This window comes from Parasteatoda tepidariorum, chromosome 7 (genome assembly GCF_043381705.1).
Source record: "Parasteatoda tepidariorum isolate YZ-2023 chromosome 7, CAS_Ptep_4.0, whole genome shotgun sequence".
Taxonomy (NCBI): domain Eukaryota; kingdom Metazoa; phylum Arthropoda; class Arachnida; order Araneae; family Theridiidae; genus Parasteatoda; species Parasteatoda tepidariorum.
This window is the reverse complement of record NC_092210.1, coordinates 42,406,876-42,429,057: the sequence shown is the minus strand read 5'-3', so window position 1 is coordinate 42,429,057 and position 22,182 is coordinate 42,406,876. Positions and strand designations below refer to the sequence as shown.

General features: G+C 26.1%; 1 protein-coding gene across 1 annotated transcript in view; it reads left to right on the top strand.

Annotated features, from left to right (window-relative positions):
- Positions 1 to 22,182, top strand: part of LOC107454702 (KICSTOR complex protein SZT2) — a 123,002-nt gene that overhangs the window by 16,690 nt on the left and 84,130 nt on the right. Inside the window, exons 7-21 of the mRNA XM_043041432.2 lie at positions 1,736 to 1,892; positions 2,569 to 2,789; positions 3,998 to 4,137; positions 6,581 to 6,723; positions 8,136 to 8,220; positions 8,379 to 8,531; positions 8,609 to 8,752; positions 10,879 to 10,950; positions 12,044 to 12,244; positions 13,863 to 13,977; positions 15,212 to 15,372; positions 16,543 to 16,770; positions 18,375 to 18,453; positions 19,096 to 19,208; positions 21,375 to 21,528. Coding sequence (XP_042897366.1) covers positions 1,736 to 1,892; positions 2,569 to 2,789; positions 3,998 to 4,137; positions 6,581 to 6,723; positions 8,136 to 8,220; positions 8,379 to 8,531; positions 8,609 to 8,752; positions 10,879 to 10,950; positions 12,044 to 12,244; positions 13,863 to 13,977; positions 15,212 to 15,372; positions 16,543 to 16,770; positions 18,375 to 18,453; positions 19,096 to 19,208; positions 21,375 to 21,528 — 2,166 coding nt within the window. The remainder of the gene's footprint in view (positions 1 to 1,735; positions 1,893 to 2,568; positions 2,790 to 3,997; positions 4,138 to 6,580; positions 6,724 to 8,135; positions 8,221 to 8,378; positions 8,532 to 8,608; positions 8,753 to 10,878; positions 10,951 to 12,043; positions 12,245 to 13,862; positions 13,978 to 15,211; positions 15,373 to 16,542; positions 16,771 to 18,374; positions 18,454 to 19,095; positions 19,209 to 21,374; positions 21,529 to 22,182) is intronic.

Sequence of the window (22,182 nt, the reverse complement as noted above, 5' to 3'; positions counted from 1 at the left end):
GTATTTTTTTCCACAAAATTTCTTTATAGAAAATCAGATGTCAAAGATACTGTAAACATATTATGAGAAAACAATACCAGTTAATAATGCTAGTGCTTCAAATAGACTTTTGAAAGGGAAGAATGACATTATATTAGGAAAAAAGTATCTGAATTCATCAGCGTTCCCCCCCTTTTTTTTGGCATATTACGGCAATTTCTTTTTAATATAACCTCAAGCATTAAAAATATACATTTTCCACCAATAAAATATAATGTAGATTTTAATTCAAGCTCTTTCATTCGAAAGGTAGAATTTTAATTAACATTATTTGTATTATTTTTTTGAAAAGAATTCATGTTTAAAATTACTTTCTACAGCTAGGCAAGTCTATATTAAGGCAGCATTAAATGTTTACTTTAATCTGCACTTTTAATCTCAAGAATCAAAAGATTTTTAAAAATGTAATTTCAAATATGTGGGAATTTAACCCACACCAAGAAAGAAAACAATATTGTCAACTAAAATTAATTAATGCAGCAATTTATTTAAAATAAATTTTGAAACTAAGAAAAGAAAATAATAAAAGTATCAATAATTTAAAACACTGTTTTTTAACTTTTATAATCAATATATATATATAAAAATTTGTTGATTTAAATCATGATTTAAATCGTGATTTAAATCAAGCTGATTTGAATCAACAAACCCTGGTAAGAAGTGGAGAAATTTTCTGTTGTTTATATGTCAAAGCAGTATTTCATCAGAAAAAAATAAGTAGTATTGTAATGTGCATACTCACTATACTTTTAATTAGCATTAATTTTATTTTATATAAATTTAAATATTAAACACTGATAGCTCTAATTATACTTGTTTATTGACCATTAAAATGACTTTATTCCCCCAAAGCATTTTACTATATATTACATAAAATTTTAAATAAAAATTTTGTTAAAACTTAGCTTTTAAGATTGACTTATGTAATTACTCTCCCTATAATCGAATAATCAGCTTATTTAAATACAATTTGCTGGAACAATGGCATTCCTTTAAGTGATGCTAATGCAACCAGCATTTTTCTGACAAAGTATTGAACTTGTTTTAATTAATTTGTACATGCAGATATTAAATAGAGGAAAATGATAAGAAAACTTAAAGGAATAGCACTTAAAAATATATTTAATTAAGTTTCTTATTAAAAAATAAATTTAAATTTGCTTTGAAATTTTTAATACTTCATGATGTTACAAAATTACTATTTATATCGATCTCATAACATACTTTCTCTGTTCATGCTGTTCATGAATCTATTTGATTATTTTTCAATGATTTAGAGTCTTTATAAGAAATTTATGTTAGTAAAATTAAGGCTTTTGATTAATTTTAAATGCAACCATAAGAATTTGACATTTATTTTTACATGGATAAAAGATAGTAATATTTAAGTACTGTGCACAATGTATCAATAGTTAGTTTTATTCAAGAAACTAAAATTAGTAAATTCACAAGTTTTGCTGAAATTTTCCAATATGAATATTTTTGTTGTGAATCTTCTTCATAAATCTATCGAAAATCAATTTAAGTTGTATCTTTAAATTTTATATCCTGACCTGTAAATGTTTTTTATTAAATTTTAATTTTTATTTGAATTTAATTTATTGTGTGATTTAAAATCATGTTACAAACATAATTATTATTTTTTTTATAATAGATAATTTTTTAATTGAATTCTCTGATTATTTAAATTTTTTAGATGCCACAAGATGCCAATGGTTCTATTATTGATGGAGCGATTGATAGTAACAAGATGATTAAAAAAATTCTTGATTTATCTGCTGATGTCAGTAGTATAAAATTAATCCAATATGGTATTCTTGCCTTACAGCTGCTCCCAGAAAACAGTAGTGCTGGTAAAAATTAAATAATTTTTTAATAAGCCTTTGTGATCTGAAATGTATCTAGTTTTTTTTATAGCATAAAAAAATAAAATATGTCCATCAAACTTTGCTGATTAGAATGTCAGTTTTGCAAAAAAATCTTTTTTTTCTTTAATTCCCTCTGCATTTAAAGTTGAAAAAAAATTTTTTTTTTTCCTGAATCATTTGTTGATTTATTACTGAATCTTTTGTTTATTTATTATTATTATTTTTTTGTCTCTTACCTCAATAACTTGGTTTTTTCCCACAAATGTTATATAATTTTTTTTTATCTAAAATAAAAGGAAAAGGGAAAAAAACCATTGACCACTTAGGTAAAATTTATACACTTCTCTTAGATAAACAACAAGAGAATAATGTTGAATGAAATTTTTAAATAATGTTTTCTTGAGCATCTTGATTAATTTTTTTTTAAAAATAGAAAAAAGAACTTTTTAGAAAGATACATTAAAAAAAATTTTTTTTTTTAAATTCTACTGCTGATTTAAAGATATCTGATTTTAGATGTTTTGAAGTTTTTGATCTCCCTCTTCAAGTTTGAGCTATTATGATTCGATGATATACTAATATGTTCAATTCTATCCCCTTTATGCATATTAAAATTGTACTATTACATTTGAGTTTATGTACTTTTATTATTCTTTTTTAGGAATCATTGTTGTTACTGACGGTGTTTTAAATTTTCCGAATTGCAAAAGTTTAGATTCTCTTTTATCTCAGTTACGAAACAGCACCATTGCGTGTTCTTTTTTGCAGTTGGGGAGCCCATTTCATCCTTTTTCTTGCTTTGGACGAATTCCCTACATTGAGCTGATGGAATTCATAGCAACTGCAACTTGTGGTGCATATTTCCCATCAACTAAAGATTATGTATGTGTAATATGTAACATTCGTTGTTTTATTTTATTTAAGTTTTTTTCTTCCTTATTTTTGGATTCAATAAAATAGATGTGTGAAAATGTGTGCATTAAATTTTATTTTTATAAATTTTTCTAGCATTAATTGATTACTACTTTAAAATTTCTATTTTATGTTTGTGTAAAACTTTCTCAAACTGTATGTAAGAAACTCTCTTTACAAGAAGCACTTATTATATAATCATCTAAGGCAGGGTTTTTTAACCTATGGTTCATGAACCCCTAAGGGGTCCATGAGTTATATTTTGGGGGTCCGCTGACTACTCCTAATTTTTAAAACGTTTGGAAGCCTACCCATTGCTTGTAAAGCGAGTTATGGCAGCTATAATTCCGTTTTGCTACAGTGTTCCACAATTGTGACAATAAAAATATAACATCGAAATCGATTGAATGTTAAACATGATATGCCCGTTTGCTTTGTTGAAAACCATCCCCAATTCAATTTTTTAAGTAAGGAAAAGCAGCAGCAACCTTCACATTAAAAATTTTAATTTTAAAAATTTTGTATACTATTAAAATAATAAAATTAAATATTTTCTAATAATTGACGTTTTTGCAATTATTTTTTTCACAGGGGGGTGGTCCATGACTTCTTAAAATTTTTTAAAAGGGGTCCATTATATCAAAAAGGTTAAGGAACACTGATCTAAGGCTTCATCTGAGAGAAGAAATGCATGAAATTTTTACTAAATAAATTTTTAAAAGCATTCACTTTGCTTTAACATCTTGATGGTCTCATAACTTTGAGGAAAACACTCATAAAAGTGCCTATTTTTTTATTTGGGAAAATTATCTAAGACTAAATATATGTGCAATATTCATTTTTAATTTTTGTGTTAATGTCTTGCTTGCATGTTTGAATTCTGACATCTAGTTTAAATTAAACTATCTCTAAATACATTCCAAAATAGCAATTTGGTGTATAGATTGAGAAATAAACATGATTTCGCGCATAAGAACTAGATTCTTTAAATTCTTTTTGGCACTTTGCACTCCAGCCTGAAAATGTCACAGGAAATAGGGAAAGAAGAAATTATATCTATTAATAAGGTTTGCTGTAATCTTTGATATATGTTTAATTTTTTTTCCTTTCATTTAATAAATTATATTCAATCAATTTAAGAGACTTCATAATATATACTTATGTTTATTTTGTTATAGGAAGTAAAACTTACTGATTCGTCAGAGATGAACTCGTATCAAAGGGCTTTACTTTTCTGGAGTTTTCAAAAAACTACAACATCATCATTTGTTGAAGCTTTTGTGCCATCTAAAGTTAATAAGAAGTTTTGGCATGTGGAGTAAGATTTTCTTATAGTTTTTTTTATATCTTTTTACCATCCATCATTCTGCAGAAAGCTATTGAAGATAATGAGTATTAGTGCTCATTTAGGTAAAGCAATTTGTTCAATATTTGTAAAACTCACGGTTTAATTGGTCTAATTTTATAAATATTTAACTCAGTTTTTTCAATCCATTCTTCAATATCCATTACTGCTTGAGAATGTTAAAATGCATCATTAAAATTCTATAATAAAGTGGTTTCATTATAGCAGAGAATATAGTAGCTATAACAAACTTCTTGTAATAAATGAATACAAGTCTTAGTCCTGCAAAGTGTTAATAAATAAAATGGAATGTATCATAATTCCTTTTTTAAATTGATATGTTTTTATTAAAATACATATCTAAATAAAATGGTTAGTTACATAATATATATCTCTATTTTATGAAATAGAGCAATTTAATAGAAGGAATACAGGAAAGCTTGAGAAACCTTAAAATTGTCGACCTGTATTTAACACTTAGAGAGAAATTTTTTAAATTAATTATTGAAGGGGTGTTTTTATTCCACGACGTTTATTCTCGGTTGTTTTTATTCCTTAGAGAAAGAAATCACTTTTCATAGGTGAGGGAAATTAAAGTGTGCAAAATATGATAATATTTCATTTAAAGAGAATTCCAAACTTTCATGATTCTTTGATTCACCATGACAGAAACCTCTTTAAATAAGTTAGCTATTTTATTCATTTTTTTCTCTCTACAAAATGCCAAATAAGGTGTCTATTAACTTTCCCCCAATTCCTTTTTTTTTTTGCTTCAATTTTCATTGTCTTTTCCTAAATAAGTAAAATTATCTCTACCACTCCACTTCATTAAATCAAACAAAAAAATGAAATGTGAAAACACTTCCACTTCACTTTTCCATTGATTTAAACAAAACTTGCATTAACCTTTGAACTGCTAAAGCTATCTATTTTTCATGAGACTAAATTCTAGTCAACTTCCACAACTCATTGGAAGTGGACAACGCAAAAGTAGAATTCTTTAAAAATTAAGAATGTGAGAAAAAATGTCCATTTCGATCTTTCCTACATAATTACTTTGTTAAAAAAATAATCACGTGTGAGCTTTGTGACATGAAGTCAGTGAAGCACACTATAAATAGCTTCAACTTTTGCTGACTCTCACTTTTCACCCAATCCAGGTTAAAGCATCCACATGACATATTTTTTTGTAATATTTGGTAATAATTCTTTTTTTAAATAATGATAAAGAATCTATAACATGGAATTTGCTTGAAAAAGAAAAAAAATTGTGTGAGCTTTGTGACAAAGTCAGTGAAGCACACTATAAATAGCTTCAACTTTTGCTGACTATCACTTGTCACCCAATCCAGGTTAAAGCATCCACATGACATATTTTCTTGTAATATTTGGTAATAATTCTTTTTTTTAATAATGTTAAAGAATCTATAACATGGAATTTGCTTCAAAAAAGAAGGAAAAAAAAAGAATTGTATGAGCTTTGTGACAAAGTCATTGAAGCACACTATAAATAACTTCAACTATTGCTGACTGTCCCTTTTCAACCAATGCAGGTTAAAGCATCCACATGACATATTTTTTAGTCATAATTCTTTTTTCAATATTTAAATATTCTGTGAGGGAAAATTTGATTTATCACTTTTAGAAATTTAGATATAAGAGCATTCATGCCAAATATGGCTTGATTTGTCTGCTAAATTGCAAATAATCATATCCTTAATTTTGTAATTATATTTATTTCAAAATACAGGTTGGTGTTTTTCAGTATCAATAATTTCATTGAACACTAAATTGTTTATTTGCATAATAAGAGAGAAAGGTGGGTATTTCAACTCTCTGATACTTGAACTGCTTGTAAATTCTCCACTTTTCAGGCTTTGCAAAAATTTGGTGCCATGTTAAAGAGCTCATAATATGTAGTTTGCTTCAAATAGTTAGTGACATTTGAAGCAAATTGGTCAGTGAATTAGTTAATTTTTCAATATTTCTAATTCATTGTGAAAAATTTATAATGACATATTATATTGGGGATTATTGTGATATTATAGTTGGAATTATACATTATAATTTTATTTTTAACATTAGCTTATTGATGCGACTGTATGTTTAACATTAGCTTATTGATGTGGCTGTATTTTCAGCATTTGTTTATTTACAATACCTCTCAAATCTTTCGCAAGAACACTATTCTTGTACTATGCCTTGTTACGCTATTTATTTCAAATTATTGCCTTGTACTAATTTATGAATAAATTGTTTTTTGAATGAATATAATTTTCTGGCATAAATTATTTTCAAGTAAGAATTTAGTTACATTGCTGTTAATTGAAAATCTGCAGTTGTTAAAATTCAGGTATAAGCGTAGCAAACTTATAAAATTTTTTTCATAAATTTCATTTACATTTTTCTGTTTCAGAAACCCACATTTTTACACAGTTCATCACCAATCAAGAGTAAGAAAAAAACACACTGAAGGAACATTAAAAGTTAGCTTAGAAAATCTGTTATCCTGTCGTCTGAGAGAAGGTTACAGTGTAAAAAGTGTTTCTATTGATGAAGGTATGATGTAAAAAAACATTTAATACCTACTTTACAGGTGATTTAGCTATGTTTTTGTGAAATAATATAATTTAAAAAAATTATTTCATTAAAATCTTTACTTTTAATTCTTACTTTTTCCCAGAATCTTATATTATTTATCTTAATTTTAGGTGCATTTAGCAAATCAATTAGTTTTATTAATATATATAATATATTTTCGTAACTTATCTAAATGAAAATTTTTCAAAATATGTGTGTGTTATAGATAAGTTAGTTGGTAAGGATTTTGTAGATATGATATAACACTTTTAACAACTCTTATATTTTTTTATTTGTTTTTGCTAGGCATTGAATAGAGAACTGTGATGTAATTAATTCTTTCATTAAATATACTTGCAATGAGTGTTTTAAGTATTTTTTGGAAACTGTAAAACAATTTTTTTCAATCTTTCAAAAAGCTTATTAACCAGTACAAATTGTTTTTTTATATGAAATATTAATTCTACAGTGCTATTTTTAATTTTTTTTCATTATAACATTAATAAATTAAGCCTATCAACTTCAAAGGTCTTCATTAAGTGTATGGAATTGAAAACAGAAATTAAATGCTTTTTCTTGCTTATTATACTAAAAAAACATTTTAATCTAATTTTTTTACAGCTTTTTTATAATTTGCATTAAATAGAAATTTTGTAAAACTGAATTTTAACAAATTGTCAATATTTTAAACAAAAAATTGATACTTAGAAGCATTTATTTTTGACAGAATAAAGCAATAGATAAAAAGAATTTTCCAATATGATGCTAAGAAATAGTGTATGTATATGAAAAAAAAGAATTAATATGAGGGATCAATTATCTTTCTTAATTATTGTGTATTTGTATATTCAAAAATGACCGACAATTTGAAGAATAAGGAAACAGGCTGGTGAAAGGAAAGTACAGAATGCAGCATTTTCAGTTGGAAGCAAAAAAAAAAAAATTTACCTCAAAGAACTTTCATAATTAGTTACGAATTTCATCAATAAATGGGATAGCCAACTGAGAAATATTATAAAAACAGTGTTTTTAAAATAACCAATGCAACAACGTGATGCAATTTGAGAAAAAAATTAACAAACCTCTGTGCAAACATCATAGTTGGAATAGTGTGGAATACATTGTTTTCTACTTTTTCCTATCAACATTGCTGTCTATTAACTAATTTTGAAATTTAATCACAATAAAATTGTTTTCTTAAGCAGAATGCAGCTGTACATTTCATATCTCCTTCCCGTTTTCTTTATTGAATTTTTCAAATCATTGGCCCACCTCATATGTTTAATAAGTTGAGTGTAACGTTTTTCAAATTACAAAAACTTAAATTTAATTTATTTTCTTTGATGTATAATCACACCGGAAAAAATAAAATTGTTAATTTTTTTTCTTAGGTAAGAACACAGCTGAAGTAAAATTGACTCTTCCTTGGATGTTAAGCACCAGCATTGAATATATAATCACTTGCAGTCCTGGCAGGTATTCAAACTGAATTGTTTTTGCTATTTTACGTTTTTTTTTTTTTTTTTAATATTCTGCTTTTAAGTGAAGTGATTGACTTCTATTTATACTAGAGTTTAAAAATTTTTAAATTTAAGAAGTAACTTATTTTTATTATGATTGTTTCATTCCTTTAGGAAAAACAGTTCTGATATGCTGAATTGTCATTTCGAAGTAATTGTTGATGGATGCTATGAATTTCTACATGATGTAACTTGTTCTGATAAACAGCCTATTAAAAGTATTTATAGGAAAACTGTCATCGCTCAGTTTTGGAATTACATAAAAAAGTAAGAATATTAGTTACATTCTAGTTCTTTATTATTTTAATTTCTCTTAATTTGTGTTTAATTTATATTTTTTATAGCCTATCAAATACTGACCACATCTTAACCCAGCTGCATTCCTTTGCTCATAATCCTGTCTATTACACCATTCCTGAAAGTATTAAAAATGGAGTGCCTTTATTTTATTTCCCAACAAATTCTTCTTTGCCAGCTCTTTCTTCAAAGTAAGTGTTAGATTTAGTTTTCAAAATAGTTTAATTGTAAAGTGTATACTTGGTTTGTTATACAGTCTATGTTCTTTAGTAGCCCCCACCTCCATTGCTGCGACCTATTCATTATAACAACGGATGCACGAAGTCTCGTTTTTTATCCCATAGAGGCGATGTCATTTTAACACCCATTAGAGCTTTCAAACTAAATCGTTCATTCCAATATTGCGACTGAAATTTAGTTAATTTTTTTTATTCTAAGAAATTCACTCTAAAACAAGTGTGTAAACTAAACGTATTTGCGTTTTTGAAGCGAACATATTTCCATTGACAATAGATCAGTGGATAACAAGAAGTTTCGAGGAAATGATCGAAATTGCTTTTTTTTTAATGTTGCCGCACAGTAAACGTGAAACATGTATGGAGAAAAAGAGTGACAGGACCATCTATTTTTTTCATAGATGGTCCTAGGCCTAATCTATAGTCAAGAAGGTGGTGAAATATCAATTACTTTTCATTATTGAGGTCTAAAGTGTATACTGCATCCTGGTGTAAAAATTGGAGTTTGTATGTATTTATTACCTATATAAATATTTTTACGAGCGGTTCTATAAATTCATCAGTTATAATTTTCTTGTTTGAAAAATCACTCTTAAAGTGAAGTGTTGTAATAGGTGACTTATTTTGGAGTTGAAACACATGTTATTCACAATTTTTTTGATTTTATTTTTGCTTAGACTTTGCAGTTCTCTTGATGTATGTTAATAATGAAAATGGCTGTTCAGAGCTAGCATAAAGCCATACTTCTATGAAGGGAATTAAAAATTTTGTAAGAAATGGATAGAAGAATAAAGTTTTTATCATAATATTTGACAGCATTATGAGTTTAGAGTAAATTTTTGCTGAAATTTTGCTTAGTCACAATATATTAAACTTATGTTATAAGGTTCATTTTCATTTTGACTACAGGGTTTATCATATTGAGTGTCAACTACTGTATTTATAACTTTTAAAATATTCTTTAGCCAAATAAATTGATAAATTTTGAAGTATTTCTTTGGTTAAATTTTGATTCCAGCTTATAATCATAAAAAGTTATTAAAAGCTGGAGAAAAAAACAGTTTCCCAAAAGTTGAGTAGAGTGGCATGCTAAAAATCTTATTCAATCCCAAATAAACAGCTCATAACATATATGAACTGCAGTACAAAGTCTCTTATCCAGAAATCCGAAAATATCTATAATCCAGATTTTAACTTTCTCCCAAAAAAAATTATGTTCATGATCTGTTTTAAAATCATAAGTATAAGGAGGAATTTTTTTTTTCATTTACTCTTGTTGTATTTAGGATAACTAACATTTAAAAAATAACATAATATCTTAAAAGATACACCAGCAGACAGATTTTGTGCTGGTTTAAATTATAAATGTTTTCATTAAAAAATCTACTCAATTTTGTTCCTTATCTAGCATTTTTTTATTATTAAATAGGATTGATTTTCTTTTTCAATATGTAGCTTATTTATAATGTTATATTTATCTGAATATCTGTGTTGTTTATTCTTTACATCAAATAATTATAATAAAAAAGTGAACCTGCTTTCATTTGCACAGGAAGTTTAGCTTATCCCCTTTTTACTTTTTCATTTTTTTAAAAATGTCTTATTAATGACATTTATTTTATAGAATGAAACATTTTTAGGTAATCAAAGGTCATTTATTTAATAACATAATGTTATTGTATAAAAACTGATGTTGATTGTTATTTAGTTATAATTTTTTTAGTGGATAACTTGTGTTTAGATCTCTGTTTATTTTGAAGACCTGGAAAAATCTATTTTCTGGGCTTGCTGAAATCCCATTGATTTTGGATACAGAGTCATTCTATATTCAGCCTTTCCACTGTATAATTCATGTACGAAACTAGATTGTTATAAAATCCATGGATTTCTTCAGTTATTAAAAAATATGGTTGTAAAGCAGTATATTATTTGTGATTCAAGAAAAATGTACTTGTATCATGAAGATTTGTTTTTTCTATTACTTTATTCTATTATTGTTACATATTATTTTTTGTACTTTAAGTAAGAATATATGTAAACTTTCAAAGTTTTAATCTAGACTCTGAACTTGTTTATTTTAGAAATTTAGCAAAGGAATTTATGCAGTTTACACAATATTGGAAAACTTTATGCATGCTGGATATAAACATTTGGTAAGATCTCTGTATTTATATTTAAATCTTTTAATGTGCATAGACCTTTCTAGCAGCATATATTTCCTTATGTCACTAAGTATTTTCTTATCCTTTGTGATTCTGTTATTCATTTCTTCACCAGTATAACCTTAAATAAAAAAAAAAAACATGATATAATTGATAAATACTATTAATTTGCAGAATTTAAGACATATTTGTAAATTGTACTATTTTTTTCAACTACTATATTTCTATACTTGATAAAAAAAAATAAGGTAATTAATGCAAAAATATCATATGGGATACGTAATCATACTGTATACATTTTATTATTTAACATTTTGCTCTAGTTTTGCATACATTTTTTAAAGCTTTAATTAGACTAAAATATTTATCATTTTTTTCACATTTTAATATTAAAATGAATCATGTTAATATTTTTCAATTGTAATTTATAAGGTTCACACCAGCAATAAAAATTTAGTGACTCAATAGGACCACCTGGGTATTCATTTAGTGGTCCAAAAACTTAATATGGTAGGCTAATTTCAGAAGAAAAAAATCACATTTAACAATTATATAATTCATGTGCATTAAAAATTATTAATTGATATTTATATCTCCCTAAAACTAATTAGGTTTATTAGCTCATAATGATTGAAGATCAGTATTTATTAAGATTAAATGAAAAAAAAGTCAAAATAATATTAGTAAATGGGTTTAACATAGAGATTGAAATGCTGAAACCAAATAAATCAATAAATGAAGAAACAGAGAAGTAAGAACTAACGAAATATTACATTAGAAAATAATTATCAAAATGTATAAAATTTTAAATAAAGTCAGTTCTAAATGAGCAAAAAATATTATTTCATTTATGAACAATTATACTGTCAGTATGTGAATGCAAAACACAACACATGTAGATTTAAAATTTCAACTTTTAAATTTACAAGCTTTTATACCAGTCAATTTCAGTTATTCTATTTGAATCGAATTATAATTTATCGTCCATGTGTATGATTTAGCAACATTCGTAGAGCATTTGGCCACAGTTGTCACCATATTGGCGTGGATCCTAATACTTCATTTTATTTATGTTATTTTACAGGCAAAAATGGATGCATGCCCATAGAATTGGTATTATTCTGCAACATGACCCTCTACCCAAAAATCTCCACCTTCCTAATGCCAGCGGACGGTATACACACATTCAATGTCGACAGGCAAATACTGCTTTAAATTCACTACTCAGTGAGGATAGCTCATTTGTGCTTGTTGAAAATCATTCCTACATTAAACTCTTGTTTGAGTATGTTACATATATTTCTATTCCATTCCAATTATAATTTGATCTTTATTTTATAATATTTCCTCAGCATTTTACTTTATTTCAGAAAACTTGTTTTATATTTGTTTTCTTACATTCATTCTAAAATTATAAATGATATATTGAGCTTGATTACAAACATTTTAGGTAAAAAAAAAAAAACTTCCAAAATGTCTTGCAAATTAATTAAAGTAGTTTTTTATTATCACACTGTAGTGTTGCTATATAATGCTGAAGAATATGAAAAAAATTGTTTACTGGTTTTAGATTTGGTTTTAAATGCTGATATATTTAAATTGTTTCATAGTTAAAATGTTATTTTTTTTGGCAAACACATACAGACAGGTTGATCATTTGTGTAAGCTCTGTAGAAACATTTTGTAGTTTATTAAATTGTGAAGTAAATTTTTTTTTTAAAATTGAATTTTAATTTTTGGTTTATATGCCAAAAAGAAATCTGTTCTATTCATAAATAAGTAGAAACCTCTATAATTATTGCGTGTAATTTCTATGTAAAAAATATGTATTTGAAGTACTTATTTAATTAAAATAATTTTTTTCTGTCTGATTCATTAGATATAATTTAAACTTGTACTCTCAGTTTTAATTAATGTTTTATTGAAAAAGTTATGCCAAGATTAATAAATTTGTTGAATCTTTTTGTTTCCATTGTTGTAAAAATAAAATATCTTTGCTATACATTTAACTCACTTTCATTATTAAACTCGATAAAGGGGAAAGAGAGACATAATGCTTCAGTGATAAGTCTAGATTCAGTAAAAAACTCAAAACAAAATTGAGCAAAACATTGAAATGATTTCAAATTCAAATGGATAATGTGTGAAAGCTACACATTCTCTTTTATCTAATCAAATATTGCCGTAAGTATTTGTTTAAGTAAGTACTCCTACAACTGCTAGTTGTTGGCCTAAGGGCCATGCAAGTTAAGGTTTTACAATTTCATGGTCAACATTCAGCTATATGGTCGGAATTCAGTGCGCAAAACTAACCATATTGCCACCGTCCTGTATTTAACAAACAAGTTGTTATCCTTAGATCAGAAGTTAGGACAGGTTCTATCAACCAGGGATTGAACTTTTGCTTTCATTAAGGTAGGTCAGTACATTAAGCAATGTGCCATTCCTAATTGCATATATTAGTAGTTTTGTGTAATATTTAGGTTATAAATTTCATTATAAAATATAGATATTAATATAATAATATAAAACAAGAAAATTAAATGTTTTCTACTAATCAATTGAAAGAAAATTATAGTCAATTGTATCTATACATCATTCATGTAATTGAATAATTGTCAACTAAACCAGTAGCCAATTTAAAAAACTTTATTTAAGATGAAATAAGTAAAATTTTAGTGCTGAATGAAATAGAAAATTTTTATTGCTTCTATTCTTGCATGATTTTTCTTTAGAGATGAGTGTCAGTTCTTCAATAAGTTACAAAATATTTAAACTTTTTGTTGTTATTGCAAAAAATTATCTTCTTGTTCTATAGTAATTTCTTAAATAATTAAATATCAACCAAATTTAATTTCAATTTTTAAATTTCATATTTTCCCTCTTTTTTTTTTGGTTTTTAGTGATCCAGATAAGCCACCAACATCTTTTTATGTCATTAGAGTTACAAGCAAGCCACCTTGTGTTGTTATAAGGCTTGCATTTTTGGGAGGTTTACCTGGGAACCAAAGGTTTGAGGTAAGTAATTTATTATATTTATGTAAATGTTTTCTATCGATTCATTTCATTTTGATATTACTTAGCATTATTACTACCAGTATGTAAATGTTAGGGAAAAAAAATTAATTTTAAAAAATGACGTTTTTGTTGTAGATCTAAAATGCTCTAGTTATATTGTTCTTTTTTCTATTCATCAATAATCAGTCATAATAATTTCAGTTTTAAGTGATATGTGATTCATGCTTGTTATATTTCACTTACTTCTATATTCATTTACTGCAAATAGAGGCAAATTTTATAACTTTTTTATAATTATGTCCCTTTTATATGTATGATTTGTACATTTCCAAATAAATTCAACATAATTGTTTTGACATGAATTCCTATGATTCCTATCTGTAAATTTCTATTTTAACTACAATAATCATTTACATTGGTATTTTTCTATGCATTGTTTCGGAATTTAACCTGCATGATAACTAGCACAATTTTATAGACACAATATAATAATGCATTTGATTAATAACGTTAACTTCAGAATCCAATTTTATGCTAAAATTAAAGTGTTATAATTTCTGTTCAATTAAAATTAATTACTAACACTTGACAGTAGTATTCATTATAGAGAACTATAATATTTCTTTAGGAATTTAGTATTATAGTACTTTGAAGTCTTCTGTGCTAACCAATTTTATATTTAAGATTTAGAATTATTTTTGAATTTGGTATTTGTGAGACATGTTTGTACTTTGATTAAAAATTTCTGAAAGCTGATACATTTTTTAGCAGATTTTTAGATTGTAAAATTCAATAATTAAATTAAAGCTCAGAATAAAGAGTTTGTGGGATTTAGGACTTAATTAGAACAAATTTTAGAAGACTGTAAACAAGTGTGTTAGGGAGCTATCGTTTGATAAGGGGTTAGAATGAAAGGTTGTGAGGAAGAATTGAAACTGCAGTTTCCGATAAACAGTAATGAGAAATTCATCGCAATTACAAGTAATAACATTTAAGAAAGGTTGTTACTTAAAGTACAGTCAAATTCAATGAAAAAGGTTAAGTCCAGACATTTAAATTAGCAAGATGAAACCCAATGAAATGTTTTAGAAAGATCTAAGATAGCCTTATACTTTATTTTAGACAATAATGTCTATTTTTATTGTTGTATTTTAATATCATTTATTTTATTTTCATATTTGATGTTGATATTTCATTGAAAGTCATATTTGATATTTTGTTTATTGGTTTACAGATTGTTAATAAGCTGCGAGAAAAAATAATGAATTTGAAGTTGAGCAAAAGAACATCCACTAAAGATTATTCTCCTCAGTTTTTGAAAGGTTCAAATTCTAGTTCCTCCGAGTTGCCCTGTTGTTTGTTTTTGAAGAAACCTGTTGAAAAAATATTAATTAGGTATTTTGTTGTTGTTTTTCCAATAATATATTATATTTTCTTTAATTTTTATATGACTTAAGTCGTTTCATTGATCGATGTGGAAAAAAAATACTATATAGTTTTTATTTGTGTTAACATACTAGTTAACAATAAAGTGTTTTTATTGGTAGTAAGTTTTAATTAACCGACCAAGCGTTTTACATATGAGCATTTTTTTTCATTGAGTTATAAAGGGAGACTTTTTTTTGCTGGTAAAATACCATATTAAAATATATGTCTTTAGGTATTATAGCTCAGTTAAATGTGTAAATATTATAATGATTTTTTATGATGAAGTAAGTAGAATTTATGCATTGTCAGCTACCAATGCAAGCTTTTTGATTGTCACATAAAAGATAAATCAACAAATTTTTTCTTTTAAATAGTTATAGAGCGTTTCTACATATTTAGTTATTACGTTACATAAGCAATTATTGTAAGTAAGCAATCATTACATTTACATTTATGAGACAAAACGATTAAAAGAAAATGCATTTAAAATATATGTGAAAAAATACATAATCACCTATGTAGAAATGTTTCATTTATCCCTATTGTTGATGAATCATGGTTAGCAAATTTAACTATGTTGCTAATACCAATAAATGTAATTAATTAGTCTACAATAATTATTAAGATAATCAATTTTTGATTTTTATAGCTTTTGAAAAATATACAAATAATTATGCAGCAACATTTTTAAATAAAAATTGTTTCCTTATTGTGACATTGGATCACCGAGTTTTTTTAAAGTTGAATTTGTGCACGATTTTCAAAATGTATACTTCTGTTGCTTTTGTCAGTAGTTTTCTTCTTGATGATTGTGATTGTGTTATAAATCAACTTGAAGGATTAAACCCTATTGGTGGTTCAAGTGCAGGTTGTAGCCTCAATTTTAATTTATAGGTATTGTTAAATGTGTTCTAAAAGAATGGATGTTTTATAACAGTAGGATATTTCAAAAAACAATGTGCGCCACTGTAATCTAAACTAGCTTCTTTAGTTTTTTTATTACTGTAGTTAATGTAATTATCATGTCTCTTGCTTTATTTATTTATTTATTATTTTTTTAAATTTTTTTAAAAAATTTTTTTCATCTCTTTGTCACATAACTTTATTTATTCTAATAAGTTTTTAATTATTTTCTAGGTATGAAAAATTACCCTCCAATTTTCTGATATCTGTTTCTGAAAGCTTGAATTTCACTAAAGGAGTTTCATATAATCAAAAGCAAATAGATTCATGCATATATACAGATGCTTTAATAACTCTAAGCAAGTATTTGTTGCATCAAAGATGGGTTTGGACTTTACAATATGAGATGAATGCTTCATTAGATTTGAATTCTGCCTCAAAAATTTTGTATGCTCTAACGAGGTAATCAAATAATATTTTAACTTTTTTTGCTTAGTTCATATTTTTATAGTTTTACAATTAAAAGTAAATACACACTTTTAATGTTGAGAATTTATGAAATTGATCATTAATAAATTAAATTATAAGTAATTTTAATGTCAAATCTATTCCCTTCAGTTATAATGGCATTTCCTTAGTTTCGACAGATATCTTGCATAGTAGCAAAGGTAATGTCTCAATGTTTTAATAAGCTATAATTAAGGAATTTTGTTCACCAATATATATAAATAATTTAAATTAATATATAAAAAGTCTGATGCCAAAATAATCATGCTCTTGCAAAATAAAAATAAAAATATATATATTTATTAAAATAAACTTAAATTTTGATAAAATGGTATATTAAATATTAGAGTGCATGAAAATGGTTCACAGTTCATATATCCATTGTTTATTTATCAATGGTTTATTTTGAACTTGAAATATGAAAGATTTTGTAAATTTTTTATGATTAATTTTTACAAAAGTATCTTTTTTTTCATTTTTACATAGTTACTGATGCCCAAAATTTAAATAAATATTATTATATTAGTAGTTAGTTTTAAACTAAATATTATACTGTGGTTATTAAAATTGACAAAATAATCTTGTTTTATTATTTTAAAGAATTTATCTTATTTAGCCTTACATAATATCTGAAATAAAGGCATTTTTCAATATTGTTAATAAGATAGACACTTCTGATGCTATGAAATAGGCTGTTATGGGGTTTAAAATATTTTTATGTTCTTAAAGTAAAGAAAAAAATTGGTTTAATAAATTTTAAATACTGAAAATTAATATAAACTCTAACTATTTAAAAATTTTAATAATATTATTAATGTTATTCTTTTTATATATATTTTAATAATCAATGAAGATAGTTGCTAAAATGTTACTTTTTTGTGTGATTTATGTGCTCAGTTTTCAAAAGAATAATTGAACAAATTGAATACAATGCAAACTCATACATTTATTCACAATACAGTTTTGTATGTAATCGATCAATAGTGTATAAAACATATTTCTTCTCTTCATATAAATTATTTTCAGTAAATACTATAAATGCTTAAATAAAAAAATCTATGCTTCTTTGGCTATTCATTTAGTTAAAATACCTTTTGAATTTGAATATTCAGTGTATATTTTTAGTGCTCAAATGATATTTTTTGTCAAAAAGCACTCAACTTTCTTTGTATGCCCAACGTGTGTAAACTATTTGTTGTATGGCTGCCTTTGGGTAGGGATTATCATTCCTTACAAGATTTACTCAAAAAACGTATGTATGTAATCGGTCTTTAATATGTTGGTCTTAATACTTCTAAATATTTTTTAGTGCTACAACTTTAAATTATTTATCTTTGAAGTTATAAACATACATCATTTGTGTCAGCAGAGAATTAAAAAATTGCCTCAGCTTATGTATATTATGCAATTTATGATGATGACTCTTGAATTTAGCATTGAAATAGCTTTATGCGTTCTAAATATTTATTCATGAAATTATTACATTATTTTATTTATAGAAGAGCAGGTCATTTAATGTTCATTTTTTTGTTAACTTATTGTATTTTTATAAATTTCAGTGTCAGACTCCAAGAAGGATTCCACTTCACTCATTCTGGGCTAGGTATTATTTATATGGTTCAAGAAATGCCGATTGAGGTATCCTAAACTTTCCCTTTATATAATCATTTTTTTTAATGTTACAATTCCTTAAAATTTTTCGAGCATATGAACTTTAAGTGAAAAATCATGTTTAATTATTAAATTCTTCAATTAAATTTTATGCTTTTAATTATTACTCTTGAATCTTTTTAACTGAATCTCAAAACTTTTCAATCTTTATAATTTAATGTAAAATCTGGCGAAATTTTTTATTGAGAATGATGCTTCATGTCATGATGTAATATCATGCTACATGGTGAGTAATCATGTTTAATTATTAATCTCTTCAAATAAATTTTCATTACATAGTGAATTCAGTTAAATTTTTTCTATGAATAATTTCATGAGGTAATTTTTGAATGTAAGTTGGGTATTTTAACGAAAACTAAATTAGTATTTCAAATATATTTGTGGATTATTTGTAAATACAAACAAAACTGTTTTCAATAAGTTTAAAATTATTCAGAAATAAAATATGTAATTGGCTTATTTTTTTTTAAAAAATTATTAACAATACTGTTTGCTCAAAAATGTTTTTTTCCTCCAAATTTTTTAAAGAATTCAAATTAATTTCTTTTAGGTTTTAAGTATTGTTTTTGTTCCTTTTTTTTTAAGAAATATATATCTTTTCTACTTCAGGTTCCATATGACAATTCTTTGAATGCTGACTCTAGTATTAAAAAAGAAGAAAATAGCTGCACAATTCAATACATAATTTTCCCCCCTCATACGAATACTACAGTGAAAGATAGGTGAGTAATTTTGACTTTAGCTTGTGAAAAGTTTTTATAACATCAGTTTTGTTTGAAAAGTTTTTCAGAACATGCATGTTCTGAAATATCATCAGCAAGTTTTAAACTTCGCTTTATTTTTCATTTGCCTGCAATTATAATATTGTTTCTTTCTAATGTTGAAACCTCAGGTGATTTGTAAGTTATTTGACCTGTAAATTGTTCACTCTAAACAGTATTATACTTTATTGCAATTTGTGTTACTAAAAATTATATTGTTTATTGAAAGTAAGCATGTACAGCATTATAATGTTGATTATCAATATTTTCAACAAAATGTTCATTAGTGGGTTTTAAAAGAAAGCCTAAGTTAAGATGAGGACACTCAGTCTGATATCAAGGCATTAGCAGGATATAGCAAAATAAATTGTGAAAAGCAGTTTTATACTAGGCCACATAATTGCCTTTATTGCCTGATTGTTGCCTAATTATTGCCTAAAGTATGTGGATGATAAACTGTTGTTGGCAATAAAAAGAGAATGAAGACATAGAAACATGGCTATATTAATGGTACCATGCCATTGTGCAGTTACCATGATAGACTATAACTCATTTTTCTCTCTACATCTTGAAAAATTTAAAAACCTAAGTTTTTTCTAAAAACCCAGTAAAGTTAAATAAATTATCCTTTGTAAAATGTTTGTCACAAAGGGCAGAACATGATAAAAGATAGTCCAAGTTCATAAAGCTCCTCTCTGATTATTTAGGTTAGTTTGGGGAAGAGGAGACACATATGTGGTGTAGGTGTCCTCTAAAAAGTCATGTGATCTCAAGAGTTAGGCATAGCCAGTGTTTAGCCTAAGAGAAGATAATAAGCTGCTTTGCTTCAGAGATCTTTCCTCTGTCCTGAGTCACAAAATAATTTTTAATCACACTTTTAATCTTTCACTTTACATTATTAAAGACATTAGAATTAAGGTAATTACAACATGACTAAGATAAGGAGCAGCCAGCTTTAGTTAGCCTGTCAGCTTGCTCATTATGAGAAATATCACAGTGGCTGCAATTCTATTGGCTCATTGCTTAAAAGTTTGTCAAGATGCATTTGAATTGCGTACTTCTAATATTATAATTTATCTAAAAGAATTCAAACATTTTGATGATAACCTAAGTGACTATAAGGAAAACAGCCTAATGATTGAGGCAGCTTGACTGATGGCCTCAATTTTGACGCCAAAGTTAGTTGTTCTTGAACCAATTGCAGCAAAATTACCTTATATTTTAGCAGCAACCTGAATCTCAGTTGCCTCCGACAAATAGTGTACGATCATTGTGAATATGAAGCCAATCATTTAAGATATGTAAGTGCAGTCAGCCAGCCTTAGGAAAGTAGGACTAATGGCATACTTTAAGACACAATATCATACCATGAAAATATGACTAAAAAAATTTTTTTGTGTTGGTTCAAAATATTCTAGAAAGAATGTTCTTAGTCATAAATGCAATGCAAAGTTTTCTTTGATATTTAAATGTACCCTGAAACTTAATTTTCTTAAACAAAAGTTTTGTACATTGGGGCTCCTCAAGTATTGATAAATTTCAATTTATGTGGTAAAATGCCCCCATAACTACCAAAATCATCAATATTTCAATTAGTTTATTAACGCCAAATATTAAAAATGCATTCTAATTTTTAAAAAAATTCCTGCACATTTCTTGTAAGAATTCTAAAAAAGCATTTATGAATTTGCCCAAATTGTTTTGACATAAATTATTTTGAAATGTTTTTAAATCATTTGTAGCACCTTTTAATTTTTTTAAATTTATGTAAAATTTTTTTTCTTAAAAAATGTCGCGAAAGAAACTTTTGGTAATGACCCCCCCCCCAAAAAAAAAAACTATTTCCATGTCTACTCATTAACAATTTATTTTAAACAAGTAAAAAAAATTTTTTTTTTGTAACTCACATGATTTTAGACATTTTTTTTTAAAATTTTGCATTGGGTTCCAAAACTTTAAAAATGTTTGACTTTTTTGAAATAAAGCCAAAAATTTTCATGCAAGATTTTAGTTCGTTTCATATTGATTGTACAGCACTTTATAACTCAACACAAAATCTTATTAAACAAATGTAACTGTAGAAATAATGGGTTTGATTAAATTTTCTTTTTTTTTTTCTTCATGAAGTATATCAGAAGAAGATGATACTGAACTAACTGAAGCTGATGGGGAATTACAGTTGATTACCGAGTGTTGGATAGAGCCTCAATGTGGTATTACAAAATTCTCATCTCATCCAAGCTATTTGAATAAGCTCAAATTTGAAGAAATTCCTAAAGCTGTAAGTTTTTGCATTTGGGTTTAGGGATGACAGATTATTTTATGTTTTATTCTGTTATATCATTTCTATTTTGTCTTGTTTAAAAATATTTAATTATAAATGTTCCTTTTATGTTTATAAGCTACATTTTTTTATATTTCTTAATGAGTGCTTTCTTTCTCGCCAACTGAGGGAAACAGTTCTTAATATTGCATGCAAATATGTATATATATATATATATATATATATATTGTGAAAAGTGACCAATCAAATTTGAAATTCACGCAGACTAATATATTAAATATCAAGGAGAATTTCGTTGGAAGTGACCGTTGAAAAGGTGATCAAGAAACAAAATAGGCTTACAATGGAATCTGTGCAAATTGAGGGCATTAAAAAGTGATGACTCGAACTTGCAATTCAATTTTTATTTTTATTTTTTAAGAATAAAAATTCTTTGTGTTCAGAAGCTCCCACGGACAGCAGGTTGTCAACCCACCTTGTGCTGGAGTGTTTTGCAATTCTTGTGGGTAATAAAAGAACAACCTACATCGATAAAATTACTGTGATCTGTGCCACCGTGGAACAACTCTGGTATGCTTTCTAGACAAGCTCACATATGTTGTCATTTTTTCTAAATATGTCACAGAAGTACTTGTATAAACTTTTAATCTA